Raw genomic sequence first — 16,991 nt, forward strand, 5'->3', positions numbered from 1 at the left:
AAATTAACAGATAAAATCAGCGTTAACAATGATAGTTCTTTATTAGTATTATCTATCTTTTATATCTCGCTATGTAGTTAATTAATAAATTAATTATGGCTGCATCTAATTTAACCAAGTCTAAAACTATTTTTATATTTTTTTATAGAATTGTTTGCAAAAATGCAATTCAAAAAGACCAATTAATTAATGAGTTATTTCATAATAATTTATATTGCTTATATTGTCTACATGAAAAAGATTCGCGTAAACGTAATAATGTAAATATTACGTAAACAATCTATGAAAATGTAATCTTACAATTTACTGCACAACCCTGTCTCTTCGAATCGTATGCAGCAACGACGAGACCTCTCGTGTGAAATGTGATAATCCTGCATCGTTAGTTTCCATATCGTCGGTAATAACGTACTCGAGATCGAGAATATGTATGTCGATAAGGTTTTGGGAATTAATAAAACGCATAAAATAATAAATAACAAAACATATCTTCATATAGTTGCATACATATATTCTGCCAATTCAAATATACAGCTCGTTTTTTGTAGAAAAATATTATTTCATACATCCGTTATTTAAAAGAATATTTCTGTAATACACTGTAATTATACATCAGTTATCCAATATAATTAGTAAGAATAATAATTATTATTATTATTATATATGAGAACAAAATTATTAGATCTCTCAATATCAATCCTTCTCTGGCCAAATTATATAACAAATCAGTTAAACTGAAACTGTCTTTTACTAGTTTTTAGGACATGGTTCCACGTCATTCACTGACTTCCGATAGTTTTCCCAGAGTTTCGGATTGTTGAAACAGACTGTTCCACCGCCTCGTGTGTATTGGGTATCCTGGAAGATAATAAAAAATCAAATTGTGCTTATCTATCAAATGGGATCAGTGTTGAAAGCATAAAAGAAATGTTAAAAACTGTAAACTAAGTCTGTTATTTCAAAATCTATAGTCAATTTAATCCATTCATTTCTTCTTTTTCCAAACGCTTCATTCAATCAGTTTTTCTCAATTATTAATTTATATTAATATATTATTTTATCAACTTTAGTTTATAACTTTCTTTTTGCAAGAATTTCATGAGATGCACACTTACCGCCCGATTAATATCGCCAATGCAGACCCACGTTCGGTTACCTTTTTTACCGTCAACGGCAACTGCCCACTTGGAGTGATCGCGGCTGCTCGAAAAGTCGACGTCAACCACGTCCAAGTGAATGGACATGATGTTGTACACTCTACAAAAACGATGGAAATTTAATTAAATGAGATACGCGTTGAAAATTAAACGAGTAAAACGAAGATGTGATATTACTTCACTTGTGCGCAGTCCGTTGGTAATCTACCCCGTCCGTTCAACCACGTCTCAGCATATAAATCGGTTTTTAATGTCGGAGCAACGAACTCATCATACAAGTCTATAAATTGGCATGTTAAAAAATACAATAGTTATTTACAAGATTAAAAAATATTATATTCAAAATTATACTAATATTTGAAAAACGAGACGTACTCGTATTCTCCACTCGTAAATTCACATTATTGCTTTTTATTTCAAAGACTCGTGGCATTAGGTTTATAAAATATATATCTTGCTAAAGGTGTTCAAGATAAGATCTTTATTTAAAACTTACTATTTACTTGTAAATAAATAATATATTAAAGATAGGCAAAATGTCTCGAATCTCACTTTGGAACTATATCGCTCTGAATTATTTTGCGTAATATATCGATACACAAAAATTACCTTTCTGCCACTTGTCGCTCTTGGCAAAAGATACGAATTCGACACCGCCAGATGATTTTAACGGTGTCATGTTGTTGTAGGGCGCTTGTCTGATACGCTTTTGTTTAGCTGCTTCCGTCAGCACCGGAAACGCTGTGGCGAACGCGGGGATGTTTCTCCTATATATTATTATTTCATTGTACATGAACTGTTTACCGACCAGTTCGTATTGATCGCTATCCAGGGAGATGCATAGAAAACTCTGTCCGTAATTTACCCCATTTGACGGATAATCATATTCAGACCGATCCTGATTTCCCGGAATCGAATTGTCTTCCACGTGCCCCTGAGAATATTTTAGTTTAAAGTTTATCCGTTTAACGATATCTTTGAACGATACTAGTAACCGTCGTACACGGTACCTAGTATTATTTTCAATTATCACATTAATGATTGCAACAAAAATGTTAAAAAAAAAGGAGATTGATTTACAATTTTAACCAACTTAAGAAAGTCTCTGAAAAAAAACACTTTAAAAAACGACAATAATTTTTCTAACAGATGATCGTTATCTATAATAGTTCAGTTTTTTTTTTTATTGATAAAATTATCAATCGTCGAGTGTGTACGAAGAAAATATTGATAAAAAGAGAGTATCGATATTCGTTATTTTCGAAACGCTTTTATACGTACTCGTCTTGTTTCGTTACCACTGTTGGGTAGAGGTGGAAATTTCGGAACGCTGTGTATTAACCAGAAACCTTGCTGTTTGTTTACCACCATAGCGCCTTTCGAATGACCGTTTTTTCCACTGGTATCTCTGTTAGGTGGATCGTCGTTGTACAAGAACCAGAAAGTCTTCGATGCCTCTGACTAAACACGCACAATCATGTAAATAAATATTACGTACGCACTTAAAAAATTATGTAATTCAAAATTCGATAGCTACTCTGGAAAATTTACTCTTATAATTATTGTAGGTATTCTGGAAAATTAAAAGTTTTATTCTTATAACTTGCAAGGAGAAAAATTTTCCGAAATCTATGAATTGCAATAAGTTGCAAATTAAATTCAATAAAAAAATTACTTTACAATTAAGATCGATTTAGTAGAAAGAAAGTTATTTCGTTGTTTATTGCGCAACAATCAACTGGAAACTGACAATTGACGCCAGCGTAAAATAATTTATGCCCTTACGTCATTGTATAAAGGTGCCAAAGTATTTCCCGGTATAGAATTTTTCGCGCTGATTTGTTTCGTGGATAACTGCCAACCTTTATCGACAGTATTGCTGGTCATATATAAGTATCCTAATCCGCTTCTAATTATAGGATTGCTGCTCTCCGATACCTTCGGCAACTTGTAAAGTACATACCTGAAATTGCGTTGCAGTAATTATTGAGAAGTTGTCGCGACAGCGGAAGCGCAATATGGTTGCATGATAAATGCGACATCGTAACATTAATAGGACCGGCGATAGACAAGCGTTAATAAAATAATTATTTAACAGTCATTATAAATTTAAAAAATAACGGTTTTCACATTATTGCTAAAGTACATTTTGTTCTATATTACATCATTTTTTAGTAAATTTAAAGTGGGAATCAATACGAATGTAATCATTAAATAAATAATTATAGGTATCATTACAATTAACACGAATTGTATACATATAAAATGCTTCATTTTTTCTATTTTATTTGTAGATTTCAATTTTTTTTACAAATTGTAATAAATGTATGGCCTGAGATAATCAATCTTGTTTTTAAAAAACTACTAAATCTACAAAAGTTATCACAATTTGTCACAATGAAAACATAAGGATACATGATATGTTAAACGAACTCACCAATCGACGATTCGATTGTTCTCATCTTTGCACCGAGGATTTGCTGCATCACACGCGACTAACAAAATGCTTAAGCACAATAGTGAAAACATCATTAAACTGTGTTACTGAAACTCGACGAAAATCCGTAGCGACCGCAAGCACTCCGTATCACGATCTGCTCTGCTCTCTGAATTAACAGACATTTATGATATGACATTTATGATATACATAATGGCGTTAATCAAAATGCCTCGACAAACACATACTTCTACTGTCCTTGTATCTATCGTTATACTTGCCAATTACGTCACAAAGCAAAAGCGCCGACGAGCAGTTCGGTTTGCATTACTTTCGGCTCATTGAGGTGAACGTCGCACATTCCACTCGGAACACTTTCTGAAACACGTGCAAATTTATATGTAAATTTATAGCTTCAATAACATTGGCGTTTGCTGTGAGAGTAATGTCTCTTTTGTAATCGTTATCATTATCCATTCCACGTGTTTGCGTAGCTGTAAAAATATAGTCGCGTAAAAAATATAGAGTGCTTCGGATAATAAGCTGCTGTTTCCTGTCAAATCAATTTGTTCAAGTAATATGTATGAGTGTAAGGCCGATAAACGAGCAAAGGTGCATGTAAAGTAAACAATTTTTTATAAAATTTTTTTATAATAATTTTAATTAAAAATGGCACGCACGTTTCAACTGCAGAATCGTCCTCGGCCAATTCTAAATCATTAGGTAGATTGTAGAATCCGCAAAACCCTTGTCACATTATCTCATTGGACTATCACATTGGATCTCATTGTAATAGCGAGCTTTGTTCGAGATCTGGAAACGTTATACAGGGTGTCTTATTTTTAATGATCCACGCAAAGGTCTCCAAAAATATGAAAGATACGGAAAAACGTTTCAAACAAAAGTTGTTTGGTTCGAAGGGGGACATAAGGTGGTGCCACTGATAAGACCTTGGATAGTCATTTGAAGATTACGTGAAGATTATCTTCAATTTTTTTAATGGAACCCCCTATTGTTTATTATACTGTCTTATTCTACTAATTAATATGAACAACTTTTGTCTGAAACATTTCTTGATTTGCCTAATACTTTTTAAGATATTCAAGAGAAAATTTATAACTCTTTCAATGTTTAGCTTATGATATCTCGATAACTGTTTGTCGGAGGGAAAAGTAGTACGGGACTTTTTTACTTGATTTAGTCTCAGGAATATGCTGTTGCAATAGTGTTTCAATTATTGAAAATTTTTGTGCACGTAAATTTTATGTGTTACAATACACAAAAATTTTCAACCCCCTTATGTCCCCCTTTAAACCAAACAACTCTTGTTTGAAACATTTTTCCGTATCTTTCATATTTTTGGAGATATTTGCTTGGATCATTTAAAATGAGACACCCTGTATAATACTGACACTTTTAATCGTCTTTATCAACCAAGTCATATCTTTACACCTTTGACAGCTTCACTATATCACGTGCATAATACACTTGACTTAATTGATTCCCGCCTTTAAACGAACAATTCATTATGGAATTTTACACTGTGACTATTTCTACATGAAGATATGGCTCGCCTCACCTTTTTCATTTTTTATTTATTGTTAGATGTGCCCTCTTGTCATCCGTTTATATTTGTACATTTTCTATTCATTGATCTCTATCTTCTATTTCTCATATCATTTTAATTTATTAATTTATTAATTTAGACGGTTTTGAATGAGCTTTGTGGATTCTTAAATTTACTTATTGAATTGGCCGAGGATGGCTCTGTATAGGTAAAATGTGCATATTATTCTTAATTTAAATTATAATAAAATAATTTAATAAAAACATTTTTTACTTTACATCCACCCTTGTTCGTTCATTGGCCTTACGCCCGAGGCCGAGGGGGAAACCGCTGACCAAAATCTTATAAATCTCACACCAATGCCCAGTTGGCATTACCTTATCTTATTATCTTGTTTTATCTTATTTATCTTGTTTTATCTTTATAATGTCCCAGCAAAGCCTAATGCCCAAACTAATGCCCAAAAAATGCCTAGTAATGCCCAGTAATGCCGCAAATCTGTACACCACAATGCCCGCAGCGGTTTCCTCCTCGCTTACACTCATACATATCAATTGATTCGTACGAGCTTGAATGAGCCTCACTTTTATTCTTCAAGTAATTTGCCTGCAATAACAATAGCAAAGTTGCAAAAGAAACTGTGAAGAAATACTACATTTAGTTAAACGTGGATGGTCGATCGCTTCCCAAGAAAGTTGCGTTGATTATTAAATCGGCTTATTACATAATGTCCGTATAAAAAAATAATAATGTATCTTTTAGTCAGTTCATTAAATAATTATATATATATTTGATTATTTCCAAATTTCTATTGTATATAATAAATATTTTATAAAAAGTTTGAAAGATTGAAAATTTTGATGTGTAAAATGAAAAAGAAAACAATTTTTTATCAATATTTTTTGAGTAAATGGAAACAGATTCTTTATATTTACAAATACCCCCGTATAAAAATGTACTATATTTTCCAATTTATTTTTCACTATTTTTTTTTTAATTGAAATGTTGATACAGCTGAATTTTTCATAACGAAAATTCTATTCAATTTCAAGTTCTGTTTATAGAACGAATAAAATAAGATCCATTTATTCCTTGAGTCTTTAATATGTAAAAAATTTATGGTTAAATTAATTGTTCGATCATTTAATCAAACAAAATTTTTTAACAAGAATCCTCGACGCTCAGCACGTTCGAAATCGTATTGCCACTTTTCAACTAAAATGTTAAATCAACTTAAACGTTTTGAAATGAAACATACCACGGTAAAGCGGCAATTATTTAACGAGGACAAAGCGATACCGCCGCCTCCACACGTAGATAACGTCAGAGCGATGCTACGGCATCGCCCACGCACGCGATTTGCGCCTATGTTCACGCGATGACCTTTGATAGCGTAACAGCGCCGCGTGAGAATTGTTAAATATCGAAATGACAGACGCGTGAATCTAAGAAAACACATTTACCTACGGTCTTTTTCCTACGATCTGCCTCTTCGACTGATGATATCGACGCTGTTGCAGGGCAGACCATCGCACCTTCGCCATGCAACGCCGACGTGAATGCGACGAGAACTGACGAGACGTGGGGGGCTCCGTCAAGACTCCGAGAGACGCGAAGGCAGAAGAAAGGAAAAGAGTGACCGTAAAGGCCACTGCCTGGTGACGTCACACGGTCCCTTCTACGAACGCGATGCATTCAGACGACGCATTCCTGCAATAGAACACGAGATCTCTGTCGCGGGAATTGAGAATGTAATGCGCGCGATTGAAATAATTTAAGGATTGTGTATATAGAGCGTGTCAAGAGTCAGGCACCGCGTAACGTGTGCTTCGTTGTACAATACATGGAAACTTTTAACTACCAGAGGAAAGTCCCCTATTATGAGATAGGCTTCTAACATATGATAACTGGTTTTCAATATCAAATTCAATCGCAAACTTGTTTTTGCAACGATTACATTTAATCTAACAATGAATTTTTCACCAAACAGATTTCACTCCAAGAACAATAACCCGGTAAACGCCGAGCGTCAATTACATTGCGCTTATGTTACAATTTCTCACTCAACAATGTAAATGTAATGCAGCACGCGTGTTATATTTATGCTCGGTGTTTACTGGGAAAGAGTGAGAACAACCCAAGGAAAAATGAAAAGTCACGACGACGTCAATTTGATGTCGTATTGACCAAGATATGACATAAATCCGGTCAATATAGCATCGAATTGACATCGGCTTGACTTTACATTTTCCTTGGCAAGTGTCCGTAGGCAAATGGCACCGTTTTTTTTTCGCGTTCGATTGGGTGCTGAAGAGATATGAGGAAACCAGGAGGACGATCAAGAAGCTATCGATTTGCATTATGCATTTATTAAACACGTATTCCACAATGTTTTACTTGCATCTATCGTTGTACGAACACGCTTACTTTTAATGTAATCTAAAAGTTGCATTCTTTGAAGAATAACTTGAGCTCTGAATCATCTACGACTCGACGTTTTAGTAAGCAATAATAAGTGGAATGCGTCCCGCGCTTAATTGCTTTGAACTCGCTAGCGCGAACCCGCCAGATCGATCCAGGAGAAGTTCGAGTAATCGATTATGCAGCTACTTCAAGCGACTTCAGGTGGAAAGAAAATATATCTGTTTTATGATAATATTCAACCAAACTTCGATTAACTTATCGAATAACATCTGCATTATTTTGTTACAGGTAGAATCTTTTTTTGTTATTTAATATATAGAAGAAAGGGTTAGATTAGAAATAACAAATTATAGTTGGAAATTTTGTTTTAAACAATTCGGCTGAATTAAATTGATCGATTCGCTCCAAGATGTTTCCTAGGGGGTCCATTCTGTATCTTACACTATAGTGAAAATGCTAAGAGTGAATAGCTTTGTCTCTTTCTGACCGTTCCCTCAGAAAGAGACAAAGCCGCTCACTTTTAACATCGTCACTATAGTGTAAGATACAGAATTGACCCCCTTGTCGCTTGAAGTCTTTTTGAGACTCATCAGAAGGATACAATTATACGTTCAAAACACACCAAATAATAATACTGAGGAGATCCCAGAGAAATGTACAAATTACGGCATCCAAAATGAAGATTGTTGAAATTTTGGTAAAGCTATTTTACATCATATATATTTTCCTGCCGCCCGGTAATATTCCCGTCGAGCGAAAACCCGTCGGTCGTCCGACGGGACGGGGAAAGTTCCCGCATGCCGCGCGCCGAGACGAGACGGAGACATCCGGTGCACGCGCGAGGGCTCCCGTGCGCCTGCAGCCGGTCCTGCGGCCTGCGGGACATCCAGTGCACGGCGGACGGGCACTGGAGCGGCAGCGATATCCGTCGTCGTCGCGCTCGTCGCCCGTCAATTCGTGCGCGGCGGTGTGTGTGGCGGACGCGAGTACGCGGTGGCAACGCGGTGCGGAGGAGCGTCGCGAGTTCTGTCGCGGCGAGGATGAGCGAGAGACGCGCGGCGTGCAACACGAAGCTACGCGAGTGACTCTCCGTCGTGTAGCGTAGTGTCCCCGCTGCGCGAGTCCGCCTTTCCTCCGCGGTCTTCGCCACTCGTCCGTGTGGTCTCTCTTCTCTCTCTCTCTCTCTTTCTCATCCCCGGGAGAGGAGATGCCGCGATAAGGACGACGGCCACCGGTCGGTTCGCCGGAGCGAGTCCGCGAGCGCGTCGCTGGCCCCGGCTGCGCGATGACTTATGTCCCGGTGTCCCAGAGCGGCCCTTCCTCGGACCGAGAGACGCTCGGCTTGGAATTGTCGGTCAGTCCACTCGCGGAGATTGAGAGGCGATAAGAATCACGCGCGCGCGCGCGCGCCCGCGGTGCACGCGAATTAATTTCGCAAATTAATCTCTCTCCAGCAGCGACCTATTTTGTAGGAAGGTTCTTTTACTCGCGAGCGTTTCGTCGCGATGTAAAGTGCAACTTTTGTAACGAGGGTGAAAAACCTTGGGCGAAAAGTTATTCTACGGACGCTGTGAATGTTTATATTATTGTATTTGCATATTTTATCTAGCGTAGATATACTCAACGTCTTATTTGCTGTATCGAAGAGTCTGCGAAGTCTGTAAAAGAATATTTCATATCTTTTATTATTTCCTATTATGATATTCAATGTATCTCGCAGCGTGACCCTTGCGTTGGTATCTGTCTTGAATTTTATGAAGGAAGCTTTTTTTTCTTATCTTGTATCAATTTTCTTTATATACAATTTATACTTACCCATGATAATGTTGCGTTTAACAGGTAGCAGCTTGACGAATGGAATTCTGGGATCTGTCGCATGAAGTATCCGCAAAATCATAAATGTGCCTTGGACGTCCTAGCCATTGAACGAGACAGCATCAAAATGAACAGGGCGGAGAGCGAGGACGCCGGTAAAGGCTGGCACGAGTGCGCCAGCTGGCTAACCAGATGCGGCGCACTGCGAGCGGATCACAAGGCCAACTGGCCGCAGGCAACCGCGTTCGATCTGGCCTACACGTTGCGAGACGGTGTGTTGCTGTGCAATCTCCTGAACATTGTGGATCCTGGTTGCATAGACATGAAGGACGTGAATCAGAAGCCGCAGATGGCGCAGTTCCTGTGCCTGCGTAATATAAAAGTGTTCTTATCAGTATGCTCGAGCGTCTTCGGCCTCTCCGACTCGGAGCTCTTCGAGCCGTTCATGCTCTTCGACCTCTCCAACTTCCATCGCGTCCTTTGCACACTGTCGGCTTTGTCCAATTGTCCAAGACTGAGGCGAAAGGGTATACCGTGAGTAACCTGTCGATTTCTGTACTTCCTCGTCGCGATTAATAAGACGAATAAGAAATGTGTTTGATTTGTTGCGCAGTGGATTCTCCGTTGGTCGTGGAAGATCGCAGGAGGACATTTATAAGGATTTACAAAGTGCTGGAGCAGGGTAAGTGTCCATTGCCAAGATCATAGCTACAGTTCGGTAACTTACGCACACAATTTGGAAAAAGGCTAACCTTAATTTTAAAAAATCAAGATATGATGCTCTTTGATCTCGACATATTTATATAAATGTACAATTTATCGAATATTGAGGTGAAAAAGCATTGAATCTTGACTCTAAAGGATTAGGATTTGTCCTACTTAAAGTCAGACTGCCATTTTCTATCACGTTATACAAACACGTGTGTATCTTTTTAAATAACGATCAATGAAAGAAATAACTATTGTTCGGCCTTGAAGAACAACAGCAGATAATTTGACTCCTAATTTTTATATTAATTGGTTTAGCGCCACACATGGATTGGTGGCGTTTACCATAAAAACTAGGGCTTCGGATGTAGATGAGTCTCGAGTTTATCAGGAATTGCTCTGCTTCTCGAGCAATTCTCAACGTAACTGGCCTTCCGTGGAGAAGGTATACGTCATTTTACAGCTTAGCAATCTTAGAACATTTTGTTGAAAGAATACCAGCCATCATTGTATCCTTCTCTTGCAAACGCGATCCAAGCCTCTTCAATCTATGAATAGTAAACGATCGAGAGCGTGAAACGAAACGTTCTTGTATACACAAACAAGATGTTGTGCTGCGATTTACAACCTATTGCTTGAACAGTGTTATTCCACTCAAACTTGTCTCAGCTTCGTTTTCGTTTTAATTTTCAAGGCCAGTGTCCACGACGCTAGAACTTGGTCCAAATTCTAGTTCCGAGAAATGTGTAGCCAATCAACTTGCAGCTATTCCATAAAAGCTGCAAGTTGATCGGCTACACATTTCTCGAAGCTAGAACTAGGACCAAGTTCTAGCGTCGTGGGCACAGATCTTCACGGCGTCAAATCTTGGTCTCAACTTATACGACAAATTTATTATTCTAGAACACGTTAAGTATACGTTTATTCTAGGAAAGACTTTGTTTTAAAGAATATTGAAACTTTATTATGTGCATGGTACGGTTCTACATAAATAGATATATCCGTGTGGAAGAGGCTACGGGATTTTTGTGCTTCGTGAAGAGTACAGACTTTAATGCAATATTTTTCCCAAAAATGTGTGAAACTGACTCACGTACGCACAAATTATTGAAATTATGTATCATTCAGAGTTTCCAGTATCATTAAATTACATATATACTGTCTACATGATACAATGGTGGCACTGTTTCACTCTTCGTGCTGAAGATACATATTGATCGCAATTATCATCAATGGCAGGCCTTATTGTGCTATATTATAATTTAATTTTTGCCGAGAACTTAGCAATTCCCGTCAGTATGCATGTCATAGTGCATGGCCGTGTTTTTTTCGTGTTTTTATGCTAAAGCCGCGAAGACGAGGGTCGCCGCAGGAGGTTTAGGAGACGGGAGGGTGACGAGACTGGCGGCGGGAGGGATAACGAGGATCCGGTCGGCGAGGAGGACGGATACGGAGCTTTTTGCAGTCACGCGCAAAGCGAGGAGATCTACCAGGACCTCTGTAGTCTGCATTTACCGCCTCCTCCGTCAGTTGCGCAGGTCATCATTCTTTTGTCCTTATTTCTATTTCGTTCACACCTTTTATTACAATTGTACAAAATGTTCCTAAACCTCCTCGTTTCTTCAAAAAAAAAAAAAAGTTCAGGCAGAAGCAGCTATAGTCAGAGAGACCGTTTATGAAAATACAGAAAGATTGCATGAATGTGCTAAATGTTTAAATCTCATTGTCGAGAATATAGAAGAGTCGAGTGAATTATTTATTTATTATTAGCACATTTACGTACGATTAATTTTGTTATCCACCATGCGCTACGCTTTTACACCTTGCATACTACTTCTGTAATTCGCACGTAAACGCACCTCTTTATCGGGATAATCTTCGTGCGACAGAGTGGTGCCATTTCCGGAGGCGAGAAGAGAGATTACGTGATCCAGGAGCTGGTGGAGACCGAGCGAAATTACACAGAAGTCCTCAGTAGCCTGCTCAGACACTTCGCCCGACCGCTGTCGTCGTTACTCCGGTCCGATGACTCCGCCCACATCTTCTTCGGTATCAAGGAGCTCTCGGAAATCCACGTGGGCTTTCACAGTCAACTACGTAAGGCGCGAAACGGCGCCGCGCTCGCCCAGGTCTTCCTGGACTGGCGGGAGAAGTTCCTCATTTACGGCGATTACTGCGCAAACCTCACCGTAGCACAAAATACTCTGCAGGAAGCATGCGCGCGTAACGAAGTAGTCAATCAACAAGTTATTGTAAGTTTCACAGTGTAGGTCGTGAAACTCAATTGCCAAAGAAAAAGACTAAAAACGTTTTACATTCTTTTTTTACAAGGAAAAAGAAATCGATATCTCGCCGAGTTTACTTAAAATTGATATAATCTTTGCAAATTTATGTCCGTGTATGGAATCACTAATTCGTTAAAGAGAGTGATAGCTGTTTTAACATGGATATTTATTGCAGAGATGCCAACAAGAAGCTAACAATGGTAAATTTAAGCTGCGCGACATACTTTCTGTGCCGATGCAAAGGGTGCTCAAGTATCACTTGCTATTGGACAAGCTGGTGGAGGAGACTCCTCGCGAGTGGGTGGAGGACTGTCGTGCGTTGGCGAAAGCGAGGGAAGTGATGGTCGATGTTGCCCAGTATATAAACGAAGTAAAACGCGACTCCGACACGCTGGACATTATAAAGGATATCCAGGCATCGATAATCGACTGGGATGTGCCTGAGGATGCACAGCTGAAGGATTTCGGCCGATTACTTCGTGACGGCGAGCTCAAGGTTTGCCCAATATCTTCTCAGACGAAAACAGTTTCCAACAGAAACAAACGCAACGGGCTCTAAGTTAGCTTGGTACGATCGAATTCTGACTAATTCAACTCTTTTGCAGGTAAAAGCTCATGGCGACCAGAGGATAAAGGCCCGTTATGCATTCGTGTTCGAGCAAGTGGTACTGATTTGCAAAGCTGGTAGAGGAGATCAATATTGTTACCGGGAAACTCTACGATTAGACGACTACAGACTGGAGGACCACATAGGACGGCGAACTCTGGGCAGAGATTCGCGTTGGTCCTACCAGTGGTTACTTGTACATAAGCAGGCGTATACAGCGTACACTTTATACGCGAGAACGGAGGAACAGAAGCAGATGTGGATAAAGGCGTTACAGGATGCGATGGATAACGTTAATCCCGCAGCTTGTCGGAACACCAATCACAAATTCAAATTGACAACGTTCGACACTCCTAAGAGCTGTCAACGATGTGGAAAATTTCTTAAGGGCCGCATATTCCAGGTAAATTGTTAGCTTGCGAAATGTTTGCACCATCGGTCGCTTATAACTTTGGTCTTTCTCAGAGCATTGGGAAATCCAAATCACAAACTTTCGAGTATTCTAATCAAGTATCGTATTTTGTAGGGTTACAAATGCGAGATATGTCGCCTTGCCGTGCACAAACAGTGCATCGCGCACTCGGGTCGCTGTATGCCTACACCACCGTCGCCGACACCGCCGCCGCCGCTACCCTGCGAACGCGCGCTCACCGTGAAGCTGTGGTTCGTCGGAGAGATGGGCAGAGATGCAGCTTCCAACAAACTGGAATCACGCGAAGATGGCACCTACATGCTGCGCGTCCGTCCGGCTGGACAGCCGCGTCTCAAGCATGAAACAAATTACGCTCTTAGTATCAAGTAAGCTTGAACCCACGATTGTTTTAGGAAAATTCTTTTTATTTTTCCATTTTCAGATTATTTCGAAGAAAAAATATTTGAATCATTTATATCCCATTATTTCAATAGTTTCACCTTTTTAAATTGCATATCTGTATTTGAAATTAAATGTTTTTCTATATGTATGTACATTTTATGTATCGATTTGAATTTCCTTTCATTGGGTACTGATAAGACTAACATCTTTCAGGGTGGAAGGAGCGGTGAAACATATCCGAGTGTTCAAACGCGATGTGGACGGCGCAGATCTATACTATCTCAGCGAGTCCCGCTTTTTCAAGAGCGTCGTTGAGTTAGTCGAGTACTATGAACGGGCATCGCTTTCGGAGAATTTCGAGAATCTGGACCAGCGTCTATTATGGCCGTACCGGCGTGTCCTGGCCAAGGCGCTATTCGACTTTCGTGGCTGCGAACGCAATCAACTGAGCCTACGACGTGGCTGTCGAGTCGTGGTACTAAGCAAGGAGGGTGATGCCAAAGGATGGTGGAAGGGTAAAATAGGCGATCAAGTAGGATTCTTTCCAAAAGAATATGTGGAGGAGGAAGAGGACTATTAAAGACGAACCGTTATTATATATCGTTGCATATAATATATCGGATATTCTTTCCAAGTTTTCAGGTAGATGTCTTTTGATAATTGATTATTATACATTGCGACAAAATGATAAGATTCTTTTACGAAACTGCGTGCTTGTAAATATAAATTTTAAAGTTTTAAATGAATTTGGTGAAGATCTAAGATATTTCTATAGAAGATACGCATAATAATATTATTCGGGATTACTACACGCGAATACAATGTTTATAAATTTTACACTTATTGTTAGGAGGAAACATTTTAATCTTCTGTGTGATAACGTAAGATCTATTAACCTTACGGCATGAAGAAGGTTATAACTGAGGGTAAAATGTAAAACAAATAAGATTTTGCAATACACAAAATCGGGTATGATTCAAATAAATCATACTTTTAAAGATCTAATTTTTTTATGGAGTCGTAGCAAAGATAGAACCGACATCTTATACGCAACGACCTAATGTCTTTGTTGACCTCTCGATGGCCGATAAACTCCGTGTTAATCATCTTACGGTGCAATTACGATAATTCTATTGACGCATACCTCAGTAGGGGAGAATAATAAGACGAGTTTGTTCAGGAGGCATTTTTGCGTTGTATAAAAAATATAGGTAATTGTATATGCACGGTTTACGCGTTGCACGCGTAACTTTGATGCTACTGTTCTTTTGCGTTTGACAAGATACAAACGCGTCACATCGACGTATGCATGGCGCTACACTTAGACAACTTAGACGAATATTCTTAGCCACGTGTATAGAGATAAAGATAATTGCGTATATTTTTTACTGCGACGCGGCATTCCTGATTATCGTTAGGCGATAATATCATAAAGACTAAAGTTGTTTGCCTGAAAATGCGAATTTAGAAAAATTGTGTAGACACAAAATGTCCCTGAAAAAAATGGAAACTTGACTGTTTTCTTTGGGAGTTGAATTTTTCTTAAAGGAAATCAAAAGAACGGAAAGATCATACCAAAGAATTGAAACTAACGTTTTTATATACATATATGTAGTTCTCCACTTCAATTTTAACAAAAAGTGAATTTTTCGCCTAAAGTGTTACGGATTCCCTTTTTTCTATGGACATGCTATAGCTGCGTTCGGCATTGAAAATTTCAGGTGTCGGAGTGTTCTCTTGCATTAGAGTGAGCGAGAGAGGAGAATGAAATAAAATGAGAGGAAGGGCACTCCGACATCTTAGATTTGCAATACCGAACACAGCTTTTATATATATATGTGTGTGCTTTTTCTCTCTCTCTCTCTCTCTCTCTCTCTCTCTCTCTCTCTCTCTCTCTCTACCTCTACCTTTATTCCTGTCTCTTTCTATTTCTCTCTCTTTACATCTCTTAACCCCACCTCCGGTTGCGCGCCTTTATACTGGCGTTCCTTCGACCTCCCGTCTGCGGTTGCGCGCCTTCAGCGGCGTTCCTCCGGTCCTCTGCCTCCGGTTGCGCGCCTCCACGGCGTTCCTCCGATCTCCGCCTCCGGTTGCGCGCCTCCATCGGCGTTCTTCCGGTCCTCTGCCTCCGGTTGCGCGCCTCCATCGGCGTTCCTCCGACTTTCCGCCTCCGGTTGCGCGCCTCCATCGGCGTTCCTCCGATTTTCCGCCTCCGGTTGCGCGCCTCCATCGGCGTTCCTCCGGTTCTCCTCCATCGGTTGCGCGCCTCCATCGGCGTTCATCCGATTTTCCGCCTCTGGATGCGCGCCTTCATAACGGCGTTCCTCCGGCGGGAAATCACCACCTTACCTCGAACTGGCATTGAGCCGCCAGTCCTCACCGACCTCCTGCACGTCGTCGACACCAGTCACCTGGCCCGCAAAAGAAAGGGGGACCTTCTCTGTCTTAACCAACCTCAGTTCCCAGTCCTTTTAGGGGCAATTTCACAGAGTCCCCTCGAACTGACAGAAACTCGCTCTAAGATTCCCACATAGAAACAAAACTTCTAATGGACGTCCATTATACGTTTGTCATGGAGATTGACATCTTCCAGTAGACGTCTATTAGATGACCAATGAAGGACCATGAGAAATCCATAGTTCCGTATTGTGGACATCCATTGGACCTCCATTGGACATCTTTATAGATGTCCATTAGACGTTCCGTGGATCATTGACATACGGTGCGCGGAGTCTCAATGGACGCCCCAGCTAACAAGGTGGCGTCAAAATGACGTACATTTAATAAAGAAAAAAAATGAATGAACAAATTCCGGACTTTAAAGATTATAGAAATTAACATCATTTTCGCGGCTGGTTGTGAAGAACGGTAAGGTCGCGGTCACCCATCCAAGTTTTAACCACACCCAACGTTGCTTAACCTCGATGATCGGATGGGGTAGCGGTGATCCTTCGGCTCTGACAATTCTTCCTTGCAATTTGTGCAACATAATTATACACATACTTGTGTGTGTGTGTGTGTGTTTGTGTGTGTACATAACATGTTTTTATTAAATGTTAAAAATTATTTTTGAACGTAACCCACACAGCATACCTACTTTATTTGAGATATACTGAGAAATTCTAAATTGTCCCAGACTTGAATATATTTATTGTTTCCCCTTAGGGTTTACAAGGC

The 16,991-nt window shown here is 39.6% G+C and overlaps 2 protein-coding genes across 4 annotated transcripts; one reads left to right on the forward strand and one right to left on the reverse strand.

Annotated features, from left to right (window-relative positions):
- Positions 1-488: 488 nt before the first annotated feature.
- On the reverse strand, positions 489-3,972 carry LOC105564192 (plancitoxin-1). 2 transcript variants are annotated; one of them, XM_012016402.1, is made up of 8 exons: positions 3,876-3,972; positions 3,595-3,763; positions 2,943-3,120; positions 2,439-2,618; positions 1,767-2,091; positions 1,335-1,437; positions 1,116-1,257; positions 489-858 (listed from the first exon to the last, which is right to left on the reverse strand). In XM_012016402.1, the coding sequence occupies exons 2-8, from the start codon at positions 3,687-3,689 to the stop codon at positions 751-753; spliced, it is 1,131 nt and encodes a 376-aa protein (XP_011871792.1). In that variant the 5' UTR covers positions 3,690-3,763; positions 3,876-3,972; the 3' UTR covers positions 489-750. The 2 variants fall into 2 exon arrangements, with proteins under 2 accessions (XP_011871792.1, XP_011871793.1); XM_012016403.1 differs by having other exon boundaries at positions 3,843-3,972.
- A 4,484-nt stretch (positions 3,973-8,456) lies between these two features.
- On the forward strand, positions 8,457-15,704 carry LOC105564193 (protein vav). 2 transcript variants are annotated; one of them, XM_012016405.1, is made up of 9 exons: positions 8,457-8,939; positions 9,425-9,934; positions 10,014-10,082; positions 10,427-10,553; positions 11,998-12,360; positions 12,569-12,889; positions 12,999-13,403; positions 13,527-13,798; positions 14,028-15,704. In XM_012016405.1, the coding sequence occupies exons 2-9, from the start codon at positions 9,462-9,464 to the stop codon at positions 14,392-14,394; spliced, it is 2,397 nt and encodes a 798-aa protein (XP_011871795.1). In that variant the 5' UTR covers positions 8,457-8,939; positions 9,425-9,461; the 3' UTR covers positions 14,395-15,704. The 2 variants fall into 2 exon arrangements, with proteins under 2 accessions (XP_011871795.1, XP_011871794.1); XM_012016404.1 differs by lacking the exon at positions 10,427-10,553 and adding an exon at positions 11,457-11,646.
- The last annotated feature ends 1,287 nt before the right edge of the window (positions 15,705-16,991 follow it).

The sequence above is a fragment of the Vollenhovia emeryi genome, unplaced genomic scaffold (genome assembly GCF_000949405.1).
Source record: "Vollenhovia emeryi isolate VEMERY1.0 unplaced genomic scaffold, V.emery_V1.0 DF939167.1, whole genome shotgun sequence".
Taxonomy (NCBI): domain Eukaryota; kingdom Metazoa; phylum Arthropoda; class Insecta; order Hymenoptera; family Formicidae; genus Vollenhovia; species Vollenhovia emeryi.

Bases quoted from the DNA above. Each gene is read 5' to 3' on its own strand.
- LOC105564192 (XM_012016402.1), bottom strand. From the start codon at position 3,689: ATGATGTTTTCACTATTGTGCTTAAGCATTTTGTTAGTCGCGTGTGAT. The intron at 2,092-2,438 runs GTACGTATAAAA...AAATATTCTCAG, and splicing joins GTGGTAACGAAACAAGACGA to GGGCACGTGGAAGACAATTC. The intron at 1,438-1,766 runs GTAATTTTTGTG...GCCAATTTATAG, and splicing joins GAGCGACAAGTGGCAGAAAG to ACTTGTATGATGAGTTCGTT.
- LOC105564193 (XM_012016404.1), top strand. From the start codon at position 9,462: ATGAAGTATCCGCAAAATCATAAATGTGCCTTGGACGTCCTAGCCATT. The intron at 9,935-10,013 runs GTGAGTAACCTG...TTTGTTGCGCAG, and splicing joins CTGAGGCGAAAGGGTATACC to TGGATTCTCCGTTGGTCGTG. The intron at 12,361-12,568 runs GTAAGTTTCACA...TATTTATTGCAG, and splicing joins TAGTCAATCAACAAGTTATT to AGATGCCAACAAGAAGCTAA.